The 15,252-nt window shown below is 40.8% G+C and overlaps 2 protein-coding genes across 6 annotated transcripts in view; one reads left to right on the forward strand and one right to left on the reverse strand.

The window, feature by feature from the left end:
• The window catches only part of LOC125011800 (homeobox protein orthopedia B-like), a 52,556-nt gene extending 48,064 nt beyond the window's left edge, over positions 1-4,492 (reverse strand). Inside the window, exon 1 of one of the 2 annotated variants that reach the window (XM_047591146.1) lies at positions 4,364-4,492. The gene's annotated coding sequence lies outside the window, so the exon portion shown is untranslated. The remainder of the gene's footprint in view (positions 1-4,363) is intronic. The other variant, XM_047591147.1, reaches the window with a different exon arrangement.
• Positions 4,432-14,800, forward strand: LOC125011799 (secretory carrier-associated membrane protein 1-like). Of its 4 annotated transcripts, XM_047591140.1 has the most exons (10): positions 4,437-4,650; positions 5,762-5,842; positions 6,053-6,163; positions 7,329-7,340; positions 8,471-8,582; positions 9,811-9,939; positions 10,128-10,287; positions 11,512-11,613; positions 11,709-11,826; positions 12,187-14,800. In XM_047591140.1, exons 1-10 carry the CDS (start codon positions 4,594-4,596, stop codon positions 12,346-12,348), a joined length of 1,044 nt encoding a protein of 347 aa, XP_047447096.1. In that variant the 5' UTR covers positions 4,437-4,593; the 3' UTR covers positions 12,349-14,800. The 4 variants fall into 4 exon arrangements, with proteins under 4 accessions (XP_047447098.1, XP_047447099.1, XP_047447096.1 ...); XM_047591142.1 differs by lacking the exon at positions 5,762-5,842 and having other exon boundaries at positions 4,432-4,650; XM_047591141.1 differs by lacking the exon at positions 7,329-7,340 and having other exon boundaries at positions 4,440-4,650.
• Positions 14,801-15,252: the final 452 nt, after the last annotated feature.

A 15,252-nucleotide genomic window follows, 5' to 3' on the forward strand; every position in this document is an offset into this window, starting at 1 on the left:
CAGCGCGAAAGACGGAGACCGGTTCTGACAGGGTTGTTTTAGAACAACAAAAGATCATTTTAAAGTGACACCTGCACGTATAGAGGAAGTTGAATATTCAAGGAAAGAGATATAGACACATCCAAGTTGGAAAATGCAGGGGGGGGGGGGGGACCCCAGAAGTGAATAAATTTTACTTTGAGTGCAATTCTATTCCTCATTCGAAGTGACAATAGGAATCTGTGGTTCACCAAATAATCTTAGAGAGCCAAGTAGCGGAGTTAACAGGCCTGAGCTAATGACATTGACGTGGAGGGCTGCACGCTGGAGTGATTGTCTGACTGCCTGAGACCCAAAAGCAGCACTAGCAGGCTCATCATGGACCCGCACTCTCATTATTTGGCCACAAATGGAAATGCAAATCGCCCGCTTTGCCGCGGACGCCTCAAATTTATTAAACTAAAAGGTTTAATTTCCATTTTTCTCTGCATCAGCTTTATTTATAAATGTCGTGCCCTATGAAGACCCTGTTATTTTCTGCCTCTCCTGCAGGCTCTTAACAAATCTGCTCATTAATATGGAAATGGAGAATCAATCGCTTTTCCGGCGACACAGGGCCGTTTCCCCTGCGGTGTGTAATGTGTTCTGACTGGTCATCAGCACAAACAAACTCACACGAATACGCACACACCATATATAAAGCTATATACTGCCACATATCTGTATACTGTATAGCTCCATCCGTATTCTTGTGGGAGAAGAAAACATCCTGCGCTGTATTTTACTATCCGGTCATAACATTGCACCGAATTTTGCTGCCCATTCACACACTAGACTAGCGCCTGAATGGCACCAGATGTTGCAGCATTAATAACCCATAATATCAAGTCCTGCTTATCCAACCTTTCAGAGCTCTAAAATAACACTCATAGACCTTAATGAGATCTAATTATGCACAAGGTTCTTATTCAGGGCAATATGATAATTGCATCAGCGGCTTTTTACACTTGGTTGTCATGTTGGCCGGTAAATTGCTTCTGTTTCCCTCTCCGTCTGCCTGCCTCTCCCTGTCTCTTTTTCTGTCTCACTACAGTCAACAATGGGGAGTGAACTATCACACCTATCCACTCCGGTCCGCGACCTAATGAACATTTCTAAATGGCCATGACCAGCTGGTTAAGAGACTAATGTAGCAGCTATTAGCCAAAGAGGTTGTTTCCACACGAGTGTCGTCTCTGGAAAGCGGCGTCGGAGGGGCAGGAGAGAGTGGACAAGGACAGACGGATAGATCCCCGTTTCCACACCAGCTCTCCGCATGCACACACACATATACAGTACATGCACACGTTGCACAGCCTTGCAGGGCATGTTTATCTTTCACATTCTGCAGCAAACAAACCATGTGACGTATTTTCAACCCACAGTGCATTAGAGCTTATTAGGGCCTCAAGGTGTGTGTTGAGTGTATGTGTGTGCCTTATTAGCAAAATTCAGTTTCACTCAAGGTCTCGGCACTGCGGTTGCAGACCACTGGCCATTGATTATTCATAGAGTCTGTGATTGGGTCCATTAATACAAGATTAGGGAAGGAACCGATGCTCATTTCGTATGTGTGTGTGTGTGTGTTTTTGTGGACTGAAGCTGAATTGCAATGATTTCTCAGTTTGTGTTTATAGAGTCTATCACTGCAAAACAGGCTTATATAGAAAGCAGAGGAAGCACATTAGCAGGGCATGAAGGTGTTTAGTTACTTATTAACAAAAGCACCATTAGCTTGATTTAAAGGTATGATGCGCACGGCGACTATAAAACCAATGGCAACGCGGTGCCTTTGTGTAAAAAGCAGCAGCCAAATTCGAACAATAAAAGGGAATTTTTTAACCTCCACCATTTACCACATACTGTAAGATTTCACCCTAATAGCATTTGTTCTTCAATTGAAACTTAATCTGGGTAAATGGTGCTTAAATGTTTAAATCACATTTACAGGCTGTCAACTGATCTGATGTTCTTCACATGGTCACCCTTCGTTTGAATGAAAATAAATTGACGGCAAATGAGAAAGGATTCTGCAAAATGTGTGCAAGGGACCCACTGCATTGTAGCTCCCCCAAGTGGCCACTTTTGATTCAACACGATCTTTAAATGGAAGATAAAAAATAAATAAATAAAACAACACACAGGCACCAAAGGATCTCCCAAGGGTTCTGATGCTTCTTACAGGGACAAGTGATATAAAATGATTTCCTGTAAATCGTTTGGGATTGCTCTAAATAAAGAGGTCACGGTTACAAAAAAAAATGTGCAACTGGCGGCTTGGCTTTTCCCCTGAAGTTCTCTCACACAGGCATCAAGTGAGCAGCAGTCGCTTCCATACATCATCATCCTCATCATCATTAGCATCATTAGCATAATCATCATAATCATCAAGTAGAGGAGATTGCTCCAGTATTTGACCTACAGGAGCTCAAACAGTGCGCATGCATAGTTTACTGAAAGATGGCAGGGATGGGAAAAAAATATTTCATCATAAAATTATTTCTTCCTCGTTTTATTTTAGTCAACCTCACCAGATGTGAGGTTTATCTTGTAGCCCCAGCTGTGCTGTAACATTATAATTTATAGGAATAGTCTTTATATATATATATATATAAGTATATTTTTTATGATGAATTAAAGATTTGAGAAAGATCATTTTTTATTTTTCGGGAAATAAACAGGGAGAACTTGCGCCGACGTCTCTGTTACAAAGCATAGCATACAGAAAAATAATTAAAAAATCCAATGGTGGAAAACTGGGATCTTAATTGCCAAAACTCAACATAAAAAATACTCTATTATAAGAAAATCAAACATGTTGTAGCTGGTCAGAGTACTTGAAAATGCAAAAATGAAAATGTAATTTTTGTGAGCTTATCATATATTTTGTACTTAAACTCTATAAAATTAGCTGTAAAATAAGATTTGAAGAACAAACACAACAATGTGCTAGCGTAACTATAATGCAGACATGGCTTACCTAAAAAATGTGTTCTGGCACTGTACCAGAGTAAATGTACCACATACTAATCTTAATTCAAGACACTGAAATCAATGCCAGATCATTAAATGGGCAAAGCAACGAACTACCAAGAAGTCTAAAATTCCCAGTAGTTCATCAGGGCATCAGTTGGTTTTCAGCAAATTCAATAAGAACTAAAACAGATGCTGTGTTGCTACTTAATATTCAAGTCTTGTGCTCTTGAGAGATGCTGTGTTCTGCACATATGGTATTAAAGGTGTTCATCCATAAATAAAGACCTTTTTAATTACACTGCCACAAACCAACCGACACACACAGAAAATGTGGCTTTGCAGCGGTGTGGACTGGAAAGTAAAAGAAAAAAAGTAGAAAGAGAAGGGACGGGGTAAACACCGGGGGTTGGGTGGCCCAATATTATAACGTGTGTGAAATCAGTGCATATATCTAAGAGTTTCTCATCCCCTTACACCAGGGGTGTCAAACTCATTTTAGTTCAGGGGCCACACACAATCCAATTTGATTTTAACGGGGCTGGACCAGTAACACAATAAATATGACTAAATAAACAAATCCAAATGTTTCTCTTTGTTTTAGTGCAAAGAAGAACATGATGAAGGTGTTTACATTTAATGAACTGCACTATTACAAAACATGTAATGACATTTACAAGGAAAAATAAGTGCAATGACTGTATAGTTCTAGGCCTTAACGCTGTGTTATGTCCACATCCATTTACGTGATTCTCCTTTGTACTCATGTCAATCAATGTGCAATGTCCCTCTTTTAATAAAATAAAAATGTTTCTTTCTTTTTGAACAAAAACATATAAATGGGAAACAATAGAGAACCTAGAATGAGACCTTTGTTGTCAAAGTTCAAGTTCTGTCAAGTTCTAACCTGAAGACCACTCTGTCTGGTCCAAAGAGAATTCTCTGGAAGTCAGAGCGACTATTCTTATTTTCATTTATGTTTGAGTTTTTTTTTTTTTTTTTTTTTTTTTTAATTGTGATTTGCTCAGATTTTCAGTTGACTTGTTGATTTACACAGGTTTGTCTTTAATTGCTCTGACTAAAAAGAAGATATCTGGCAGCAAAAATCATATAGAGAGGCATAAAATATATTTTTCTTAATTACATTCACAAATGTTCATTATAAAAGCCAGCATTTTTATATACACAAGGAAATATCTAAAAGTATTGATATCGGTATCGGGATATTAGGATATTAGATAATAGCCTTGATATTACTTGGTATCCGATCGAAAGGAAAAATAGTGGTATCACACATCCCTGGTACCTGTGTGTATGATGTTGCTGATGATGCTGTACCTGTGTGTGTGTGATGTTGCTGATGATGCTGTACCTGTCTGTACGTCATGCTCTCCGCGGTGCTGAAACGGCAGTGACGTAGGGGGCGCTGTTCATCGCTCTGCTGCCATCTTTGTGCTAACTTGCTAAAGCAAACAAGGGGGGTCTCCATCAGCAGGAGGCGGAGAGGAGAGGAGCAGTGAAAACCACAAGGACCGAGCCCGTACCCTGTAGCATCGGCGAGCTGTAACACACAGGAGGCGGTTATTAGAAAAAAGCTGCACAATGTCCGATTTTGACAGCAACCCGTTCGCAGACCCGGATTTCAGCAATCCGTTCCAGGTACACACTCGGCCAGACCAGCGAGGCCAGTCTCACTTTAGCATCCCTGCTAACGGTCTCAGCTAGACTAGACTGCTAGGTAGCCGAAGGAGCTAATCGTCACTGACATTATTTTATCAAGTGCCTTCTATTACGTGTGTTCACTTAGCAAATGAACCAAGGGGAGAAGTAGCATGTTTGTTTGTAAAAGAGCGATTATGCTACCAAAGAACAAAGACACGTGATGTTGACGGTAGCTAGCTAGCTAGCATTAGCTCTGTTTACTAGCCCCTGCCAGTTTGGTGAAACCCCCCTTAGCTCTACCACCTTTGTAGACTGGCAGGTAGCTACACTGTGTGCCCACATAGAGGTTATTTAACACTTTCTCCTCGAGGCAGACGTCGATGCGGTTACAAATGTCCTGCCGGGAGTTGCATATTGTCACAGCAGTGCAACATTCAGCTCCCTTTGCGTCAATTTAATCCACTTAACGCTAAAACTCCCCGCAGATAACAAACGGGCTAGTATCACTGAAACGCGGGTTCCCTCCTTATTATAACATGGCGTGTCACAGAAAACCATTTCATCTGCGACAGTGTCTGTGTGCGTTTTTCATTGTAGGCAAAATGTAGGGAGCAATCGTGCACATTAGAATTTATGCTAACCTGTAGTGGGCCCTATCTCCTAGAAATAAAAGAAAAAAAAACCACGGCCTGCCAAAGTCCTGCTGGTTTTCATCTCAACAGGTGAACTCAGCACGTGATTTAACAGCTGAGCACCTCCCCTTCATTTGAGGGTGTGTCCCTCAGTGGGTGGAGTCGAGTGTGGACATTTGCATTTCTTTATAGACTGTCCTGTAATGCAAGCGTCGTGACACAAATAGCCTTTTCCAGTTCCTTCTTCTTACCTTATTTCATTCAGTGTTGTAGATCCCCACGCGATCAATTAACGTATCTCCAAATTAATGTGTTCCATATTAAGGTGTTGCATGTGCATATTTTTATCAGCATGAACACATTAATTATAACCTTGGATTTAATAGATTTGTTGAATTTGAAAAGTATAATATAAGATTTTGTGGCTGTAGTTTTAATCCCCGATAAATTCCTGTGTGGACCTCTCTTCCCTGTAGGATCCCTCGGTGACCCAGGTGACACGGTCTGCCCCTCCTGGTGGTCTGGAGGAATATAACCCCTTCACAGACGCCAGAACGGTCAGCTATTGATGAACTGTGTGTGCATGCGTTTGCGTAGTTCGTGAGTCAGCGTTCTCATTTTATCCACTTACCCTCTTTCCCTCCTCCTCTACCTCTCAGTCACGGAGGATTTCACTGAACAAAATACGGCTGTGTCCTAATTATCATTTTGGTTCAGTGTCTGTCTTTCGTTGTATATTAACGCCGAGGCTTTGTGCTGGTTTACAGGCGGCCCCTGGAAATGCCCCCAAGTCTGCCCCTGCCCCTTCCCAGAACACACAACCTGCCATCATGAAGCCCACAGAAGAGCCGCCGGCGTACTCACAGCTACAGGCACAGGTGATACACACAGAAATGTGTTTGTTTCCTTCATCTTTTACCCATCTATACAACCTCATATGTTCAAATCTTTAATATTTTGACAGTCACACACGTAGCGACCAAACTGCAAGGCTTTAAATTTAATGCTAAATGTTTATTTGACAGCTACTTGTTGTTTCAGGGTGAGTTCTTGTGCAATACAGTTTAGTTGTTCCCCAGAGTTGTCGAAGTGGCTGAATTGTCTGTTGATATGAGTATTAAAAGGCCATGCAAGTGAAGAGTATGAGCACAATGAGGAATATCAGGAAGATATTAAAGGTGGCTAAAATCAACAGGTGGATTTATTAAAAATTATAAATAAATAAATAAACACACAAGAACAGTATACTGTAAATGGAAAGTGACCCGGTAGAACAAACAGCACAACATGATTGAGCATATGTTCCATGTACATGCCCAGATGCATGTGCATATTAATTCATCTGCTTGCGTCTCATTCCTTCCTGTCTCGTCCTGTCCTCCCGTCTCTTCTGTCCCACTTTCCTCTTTTCTGTCTCTCCACCATGCTGGCCTCAAGCACACTTGTTCCTCCCATATGAGCTGAGATCTGCTCAAGTTTTTTCTTCTGTAAAGACACTTGAGTTATTCGTATTGGTGCTGTCTAACTAAAATTGAGTTGAAACTTTGAAATGACATAACAAGTCAGAATGTAGACATGTTTCTTTGCTTTTTTATTTTTTTGTCAGCTACCAAGAAAAGACTTCATAACCATAACCCCAGAGCCAAAAACAAGAAATGAGCTTACAGTTGAACCAGTTCCAAATGAAAATATACTTCTTTCAAAATGATAAACAGAGGAAAGAGTGAAGAAAAATGCCACTGGGGAGAGCTCATGACCCAAACAATCTTATCTGTCTGACGTGGTGGTGATTCTGTTTTGTCTTGGGCCTCTATGGCTCTTAAGGAAACCTGCTCACTGACAGTGATTCTTTTGGTATTTGTTACAAATGTAAAAAAAAAACAGAAGCCTTCTCTGCTTCAGTCTAATCTGTCCAAACTCATATCACCACAGTAACTTGGTCTGAACTGTAGCATTTTAACACTATAGAGACTCTGTCTTTGCTTCTGGTTCACCTTTTCTCTTGTTCTTCTTATACTCGTCTGTTTTGTGACGGCCCAACAGCGGCGCAATGAGGTACTGTCTCTGCAAATTCATGTTTGACGTCACTTGGTGCGTTCCATTTGTACTCAGAAGTCGGGAATCGTCAGAGTTCAAACTTTTGAATATTTTTTCTGCCTCGTGTGGTTTTGTAGATTTCATTACTGTAAATAATTCTTGTAAAAAAAAACTCATGAATTGGTTCAAGTTATCTGATCCATTTACAATTTGTGTAGCTTAAGTGTCCTAAATTTGGTTTAGAGACTCCAGCTGTTGTTTGGTATGCATTTTAAATTTCTCTACAGTATTTGAGATTAGTAGGACCTAAGAAATTATACCATTAAAACTTTGAAGAGGAAGTTTTTGAAAAAAAAAAAAAAAAAAAACATGTCCTCATATGTGGACACTGGGATTTTTTTTTTATTATTTATATTATCAAGAAGTTTAACACCTGAACATGGCTGTGCATAGACAGAATTGCTAACAATGAAGTCCCAACGTCCTCAAACGAGTACTTGCTAATTAGTGACGTTGTAGCTCGTTGCTATTGATAAAATTTGTTAAATTTGCATGTCATATCAAACTAAAGCGTCCACTTATGAGGACAGTGGGTTTAAATGAAGTAGAATAAGCTGCAATAAAACCTAAAATTTAACGTCCCCATATGAGGATTATGACTCAGAGGTTAACATTATAGCAATAATATCAGTTAATATCAAGAGTTTTTTAAAAACTTTAATTTTACTCTGTACTCAAAAAATGTAAATATTGATCACACCAAGTTATATTCACACAAGGCAAACACTCACACGGCCATCTAGTCCGACTAGTCTATTCCGACTTCTCTTACTGGAAGGCCGATAACTCAGGTGTGATGTCGTTCCCAGTGCCGAATCCCGCCCTCCGAGGTAAATGGAACGCACCAACTGTCTTGAATTGTGTTGTCTTCCTTTGTTGCCCTATTTCCACCTGTAGCTTTCACATTAGAGCTAGTTAAACACTAACTGCAGAGAGTGAACTAGAGTAGCCAGTTGCTTTCTAATCCTAATCCCTTCTTCCCAACCTTAACTTACTCGAGTGGGAAAAAAAATGGCTTCATCGTTTGTCTGATTTGGTGCAGTGAAGTGAGGTAGTGGATGTGAAAAGCATTTCTGCGTCTGCCTCAGGACCAAGCGCGCGCTCAGGCCGAGTTGTTGAGAAGGCAGGAGGAGCTGGAGAAGAAAGCGGCAGAGCTCGATCGCCGGGAGAGAGAGCTACAGTCCCACGGAGCCGCGGGAGGTCAGTCAGTCCGTCCGTCAGTCGCCCACGTTTTTCACTCGACACGTCTGAACAGTCATTTCCCATCAAAGCTAGACGCACGACGGGGCTGATTATAAAAGTGGATGCGTTACCGCGGCAACAGCATCATTTCACTCAATGTTTACATCGTGGAAGATAATTAGAGACTCTGGAAATATCATACATACACGAAACAATAGCTTCTTTCAGATTTAAGTTCACTTTTATCCAGTCCAAAACTATTGAAGATGCTTCCTTCTGGGAAACATAAAAAATCAGGTCCCCTAAAAAAAAACATGGCTACCGTCAGCGGCATTTTACACAAATATAAAACTTGAGCCATGTTGCTTTGAATATTTCTTGATTTTTTACAAGAAAGTAATTCTTTAGATTCTTTTTTCTGACCTCTCCCCAATGCTTAATATACTGTATGATTGAATTACTTATAAAAGACATGGTAGTTTTGTCTTTATTGGTGCTGCATTATGGGTCTGTGGTATCACCAAATTTAAATAGAAATCAATAATAATCAATAATTTAATTGAATATTAACCCGAGGGAATTCTGCTTATATTAAAAGTTTGTCTTCTTTGTTCATTTAGATTGGATAAAAGATATTATTCGTCTTCATCTCATCATCTCTTTAGTTGGCGCTGAGATGAGTTGTGTGGCTGTGTCAGAACGAACACAGCAAATTGGCATCCTCAGGGGGTTTTAAAATCTGTAACACAGGGTATTAATATTTTTAGTAGACAATTTAATGTACCTCAGACTTTGCTCAGACCATTGCACTATGAGTTTACTAACAAGACCTTACGTCAATATGTGCAAAGAAGTCTATTTTGACCAGGTTAAGGGGAGGGAATGATTTTAATTATACTGTTTTCTATTTTATTTTACTAGATAATACTTATTTTTTATTTAATTTTTTACTTATGGTTCTTAAGAGTGTTTCTATTATGTGCAATTAAGCTACTACGACCAGGTATTTTCCCTCGTGGGTCATTAAAGTCTGTCTAAAGTCTAAGGGATGGGATAAAGGGGTCGAGGGGATGGGAGGTGAAGGAAAATGAGAACGATGGGGGTCCTCTGGTGTTCAGATAGAGGAACCAAGGAGAAGAAAGTGGGTGTTGAAAACTGAGCCTATATACCTTCGTATGTTGGTACTCTTCATAGTACTTTAGCTTTGGTTTAAAGCATTCACACGAGGTTTCCTTTGTCTTCACAGGGCGTAAGAACAACTGGCCTCCACTGCCAGAGAAGTTCCCCGTTGGCCCATGTTTCTACCACGACATTGCAGTGGACATTCCCGTAGAGTTCCAGAAAACCGTCAAGATTATGTACAACATTTGGATGTGTAAGTGCATCATGTCGACCTCACATCTGACACCCCACAAACACACATATCGCATGGGAAGTGAAGCCACCTGCTCTGAGGCATCTTATACAAAAATCCCAAACAATATTCTTTGACTACCTATTTAGCTGAGAATGAATTTATTGCGGGGCACTTACGTTTTTCACTCTGTTGGTTTTGTCTGTCAGTTCACGCAGGCACGCTCTTTGTGAACATGTTTGGCTGTCTGGCCTGGTTCTGTGTGGATGCAACACGTGGTGTAGATTTTGGCCTGGCCATGCTATGGTTTCTGCTGTTTACCCCTTGTTCTTTCGTCTGCTGGTACAGACCGCTTTACGGGGCTTTCAGGTAAGCAGAAACAATGACAAACACACCAGCAGTAGAAAGAGTAGGAAACACTCCTCTGTTCTCCTTTGGTACTTGGTACCATAACGGCTCCGGTGCTGTTGCGAATGGTTGTAACCAGACCGAAAAGCAACGCAGATTTCAGGTGAATTTGTGATTAACGCCCCCTTAGCTGTGACGTCAGGTCAGTCTTTCACCTGCATGGATGGAAGTGAACCTTCAGAATGTGAAATGGCCAAAAGTTTGGCTGTACCTCAAAATATGCTGATTCGGCAACAAGTGCTCCAAGACAATATTGTGCAGGGGAGGAAACGCCTGGAATTTGATTAAACATCTGATAACATACAGCATTTCTTTAAAACCCGAGACATCTACTGTCATCCCCGCCACTATATTCTTTTATATTGGAAATATATTGATTTATTTCTTGGTCTTAGTTGTATTTGTATTAGTTAGTTGTATCCATGTTATTTAAATGAATAGCTTTTTTGAGCACCGGCACCAGATAAAACCTTAACGAACAACCAAGACAAACGTAAAGACAGACATTCACAATCTGAACCGATGTTTATGGAAGTTGGATTAATGACATATGTATTGAAGGTTTATTTTTACTCTACTCATGTATTTGTATATTTGTAGTGAGGTCAGCTTTTTAATCTTTTGAAAATGTACAATTTTTTTTACAATTTTGCCAATGATTGTAATACTTATATGTGCGCCAGTCTCTCAACTCAAGTATTTAATAGCGACTAAACGCATGACGTCCATAGTTAACGTGCAAATTAATTACACTTCTTTATAATTATACCTGGAAGTAATATTTTTAAGTTTGTATTAATCTTACCAACATCTCAGCTGCTCACAAAGCTGCTCAGTTCACATCAACAGTAACTTTCTTCTGTTGAGAGAAGCATCAGGCAGGGATTTGAAATTAAACTTGATGTTCAAAAGACACATTTCATTATTAATTTCTGCTTTTTTTTTCCTGCTCGCTTTCCTCTACTGCTTCTTTTGGGATTATTTGGCAGTTTTAACACCACAGGGTGTATTACTTCTCTCTGTGGTTAGGATTGTGCTTGCTTTCCACAGCGTTACCTTAACTGTGTGGTAGGCCGAGGTCACATGTGTTATTCGCCTGTAATCAAATTCCTTGTGTGTGTGTGTGTGTGTGTGTGTGTGCTGAATGAAGCTGATTCTGATTCTTGTTCCTTGTCCTCACTACAGGAGCGACAGTTCCTTCCGCTTCTTTGTCTTCTTCTTTATCTACATCTGTCAGTTTGGAGTCCACGTCCTTCAAACCATTGGCATCACTGGTTGGGGAACGTGGTGAGTATTTTTATACTTTCCCCGGCGCTGTCCCTCTGTGAGCGTATTCTGAAACTCACCCCCCCCCCATGTTTGTCGCCGTTTTGCTTTTCCAGCGGTTGGATCGCAGCTCTAACTGGTCTGAACACGAGTATCCCAGTGGGCATCATCATGTTGCTGATCGCAGCTCTGTTCACAGCGCTGTCTGTGGGCTCGCTCATTATGTTCAAAAAGGTAACACAGCATTTATTAAAATATGTACATAACCTAAGCATATAAAGCATATAAAATAGTACAAAAACAGTCTTATATGACACCATTTTCTTACGCCATTATCTGAAGTCCAGCTTTTAACTGACAATTCTTTAAATTTTATTTTGGAAATACTGTATATTTTGTAGTATTTATACTGTGAATCTTATAAACCATAAGCCTACAGGCATGTAAGGTGTTAGGAGTGAGCAAGTAACGGTGTGTTATGAATCATTCAGTGCTGCGACCGGACAGGAAGACTCCCTGAAATAATCATCCGGTGCCGTGTCGCAGATTTAAATCCCTTAATCTGATGGTTTTATTCTCTCCCACTCCACCCAGGTGCACGCGCTGTACCGTACCACCGGTGCTAGCTTTGAGAAGGCCCAGCAGGAGTTCGCCACCGGGGTCATGTCTAACAAGACCGTCCAGACCGCGGCCGCCAACGCCGCAGCCAACGCTGCAACCAATGCCGCTCGCGGGGCCTTCAAACCTCATCCATAAACGGAGAGACACACACGCCCACATATACAAGCGTACAAACACACACACACACACAGACACACTAACGAGATGGAGGCGCACAACTCTGCCGCTGTTGGTCCCCAAATGAAATTGATCATGTGAATGTTGCAACGCTAAGTTTTCTCTGCACACTTTGCTTAAAAGGAGTCAAGCAAAACGACAAGTCAACCGACCAGAGTTGTGCATCTTCACCCGACGTCATATATCAGTAAAAACTCAACTACATCCACCCTGTCTGCTTTTCAGTCAGGAGACTGTCTGCTCACATCCCTCCGAACATCCACTAAGTGACTCGAGGCGTGTGTGTGTGTTACACACACTCCTTCGCTTTTACTCGTTCTTCTGTCCCCTTCAGGTGATCCTAGGTCAGGCGGAGGTCGCAGTTTTTAGCATACCTTATTCTTTCGTCCTGGCGATGACCTCCAATCAGCTTCCTGTCTGATAAATACAGCGTAGAGTCATGAGAAGTGATAATCTGATAATCTGTGGTTTGCACATAGTCCTGTTTCCTCGGCCACATACTGGAAGAACAGCGTTAGACTCGAATGGCCGGGCCTCAGTGTGAATGTTCGCTTCGTTTCAAGAAAATTGTGGCTCTCTTTATTTTTATAATCCAGTGCTTAGTCATTGAGCTCCGAGAGGTAAATTGTGTTAATGTGAGTGTTTCTGTTGTGAGACAAAGACCATTCTGATTATGGTAAAACTAAGTTCACACATATACGATAAATGTGTTCTGCCCCCAAGTGAGAGCCTTCAGTTGAACGATTGTCCATGTGCAAATCTCTTGATTTGACGGCACGATAGCGAAGAGTGTGTTTAGCACACTCGGGGCGGCTGTTCATTTTGGCAAAGTCTTTCTCTCCACTGTCTTTTTCTCCAGGCTACAGAGCGGGTTTTCAGTGAATCTGCTTACATGGTTCCCCATTAGAGAAGTTCCATTCAAGATGACGGTTCATCTCTTTCTCTCGAGGCCCGTTGCATTTTCCTTTACATGCGTGTGACATTAACACACAGTGAGTGTTGGTTGTTTCCCGTAGCTCTCCACACTAAAAAAACTAACGCTGCTAAGAACCTGAGAGCCGCTCGGCCGTGGCCTCCCGCGCTCTTGTTTCCTGTTGAAAAGGACCACGCATAGGGACAACCGACCTGCCTTTTCTCACAGAGGGTGACTTTGGACAGTGATAAAGCTACGGTCTTTCTTGAGATTAAACTGCACACATGAAATAGTAAAAACACTGATACCGTGTATATGTACGCCACATAGGCTAACAGCGTGTTTCCATTGTTTTTTTTGTCGGTCGGTAGTGGATTGCTGGCACCAGACGTTTTATAGCCAAAATGAACATGAATATAACAGAGGACTGGATGCACATTCAGTGATTTCACTAGGCGACATTAATTTATATACAATGATAACAGTGTTACTCAGCACTACGTTGTACAGACTGCTGTCACTGAAGTGAAACGTGGATGTTTTTTTGTTTGTTTATTTGTTTTATGTTTTTGTGCGTTTGCACCTCTTGTAATAGTGGTGGTGACTGAAGATGTGCATGACTGATGACGGGTACTGCTGTTACTACAAATGTATAGACCGAAAAAAACACGATAGTGGACGAAATACTCCTGCGAGCGTTCATCGTTCAAGTTCATTGCACATTTCTCGTCTGGACTTAGTGCAAAGAGACAAACATGTTTTTATTTATGGTGTAATTTAAGTCGTTTGCCATTATCAGTTTTTGTTTGGTTTGGTTTTACATCTTTTTTTGTTGTTGTTTTGTGATTTTTGTAATGACATGGTCATAGCATTAGCTTGATTTTAACAAGAAGTCTTCTGGGACTTTGCGTATTGACCCTGTAAGAGGAGCGCTTGTTGTATGAGGATGTGTGTTTGATCGGTATGAAAGAAAATACTCTCCCGCAAGTGTTATTCTATGTGAAAAAGCTGTCTACCTGAAAAGCTGTGAGAAACCTACCAAATGTCCATAGAGATCTGTTCTCAAATCTTGGTCTGTGATGTGTTCCCTTCACATGTTTTACTTTAAGGTATTCACACGTATTTTTTATTTGCTGCACATGAATCCCATGTACCTATGGTTTTAAAGAGCCATTTGAAGCCGTGCCACAGCGAAGGGGTGGGTGGGTGGGTGGGTGGGGGGGGCGTATTTGGTTAGCTGGTCTGCAGTACAGAAAATGGTGTTTTATCGACATGTGAACGTGTTAATTTTCACTCAATCAGAGAAGAAACTCCTCCAAAAAAAAGGGACACTTGTACATTTTGTAAAGTTGAAAAATTTGATCCCCATAATCAATCACATGTAAAAAGAAGAAGAAAAAAACAGTAATGCACTCTTGTCTGGCCTTTGTCGCATGTGAAATAGTTTGAGTTTTGTATATTTATGGTATTAACATGAAATAAAATTTGAAAGAAATATTTGCGGACACTTTGTAGTTACTCCACCTTAACTGCTTATTTTTGTATGAATTTTAGTTTGCTGGAAATTACGCTCTTATACGTACGACCCACTGTAGGATGAAAGAGATCTGAAGAACCCCCTGGAAACATGGGAAGCACATTAAAATTGAATTTATTTGTATTATCTAACCTTTGAGCAATAAATACTTTCAAATTTGCACCACAGGAGCAAAGCTGGATTGGACAACTACAGGTGAAGTGCATGTTAGAAGGAGCATTTACTTAAAATGTGCTCTAGCTTATTGCCATTCATGCATGCGTAGTTAAATAAATAATGTTAAATGCAGGAAATGGCCCATGCTGGAGTTGAACCAGCATCACTGCGTCGTGGACTAAAGCCTCAGTTTGCAGAGCTTCCACTCGACCAAAGTAAGCCTTAAGGGTGCTACATGCTTTTATTTGAACGGTGT

This window comes from Mugil cephalus, chromosome 8 (assembly GCF_022458985.1).
Source record: "Mugil cephalus isolate CIBA_MC_2020 chromosome 8, CIBA_Mcephalus_1.1, whole genome shotgun sequence".
Lineage (NCBI taxonomy): Eukaryota > Metazoa > Chordata > Actinopteri > Mugiliformes > Mugilidae > Mugil > Mugil cephalus.

What these genes read in the sequence shown, in the direction of transcription:
- LOC125011799 (XM_047591140.1), top strand. Translation starts at nt 4,594, where the DNA reads ATGTCCGATTTTGACAGCAACCCGTTCGCAGACCCGGATTTCAGCAAT. An exon ending in GTCCCACGGAGCCGCGGGAG is followed by an intron (nt 8,583 to 9,810) that starts GTCAGTCAGTCC and finishes TTGTCTTCACAG; the next exon opens with GGCGTAAGAACAACTGGCCT. An exon ending in ATCACTGGTTGGGGAACGTG is followed by an intron (nt 11,614 to 11,708) that starts GTGAGTATTTTT and finishes TTGCTTTTCCAG; the next exon opens with CGGTTGGATCGCAGCTCTAA.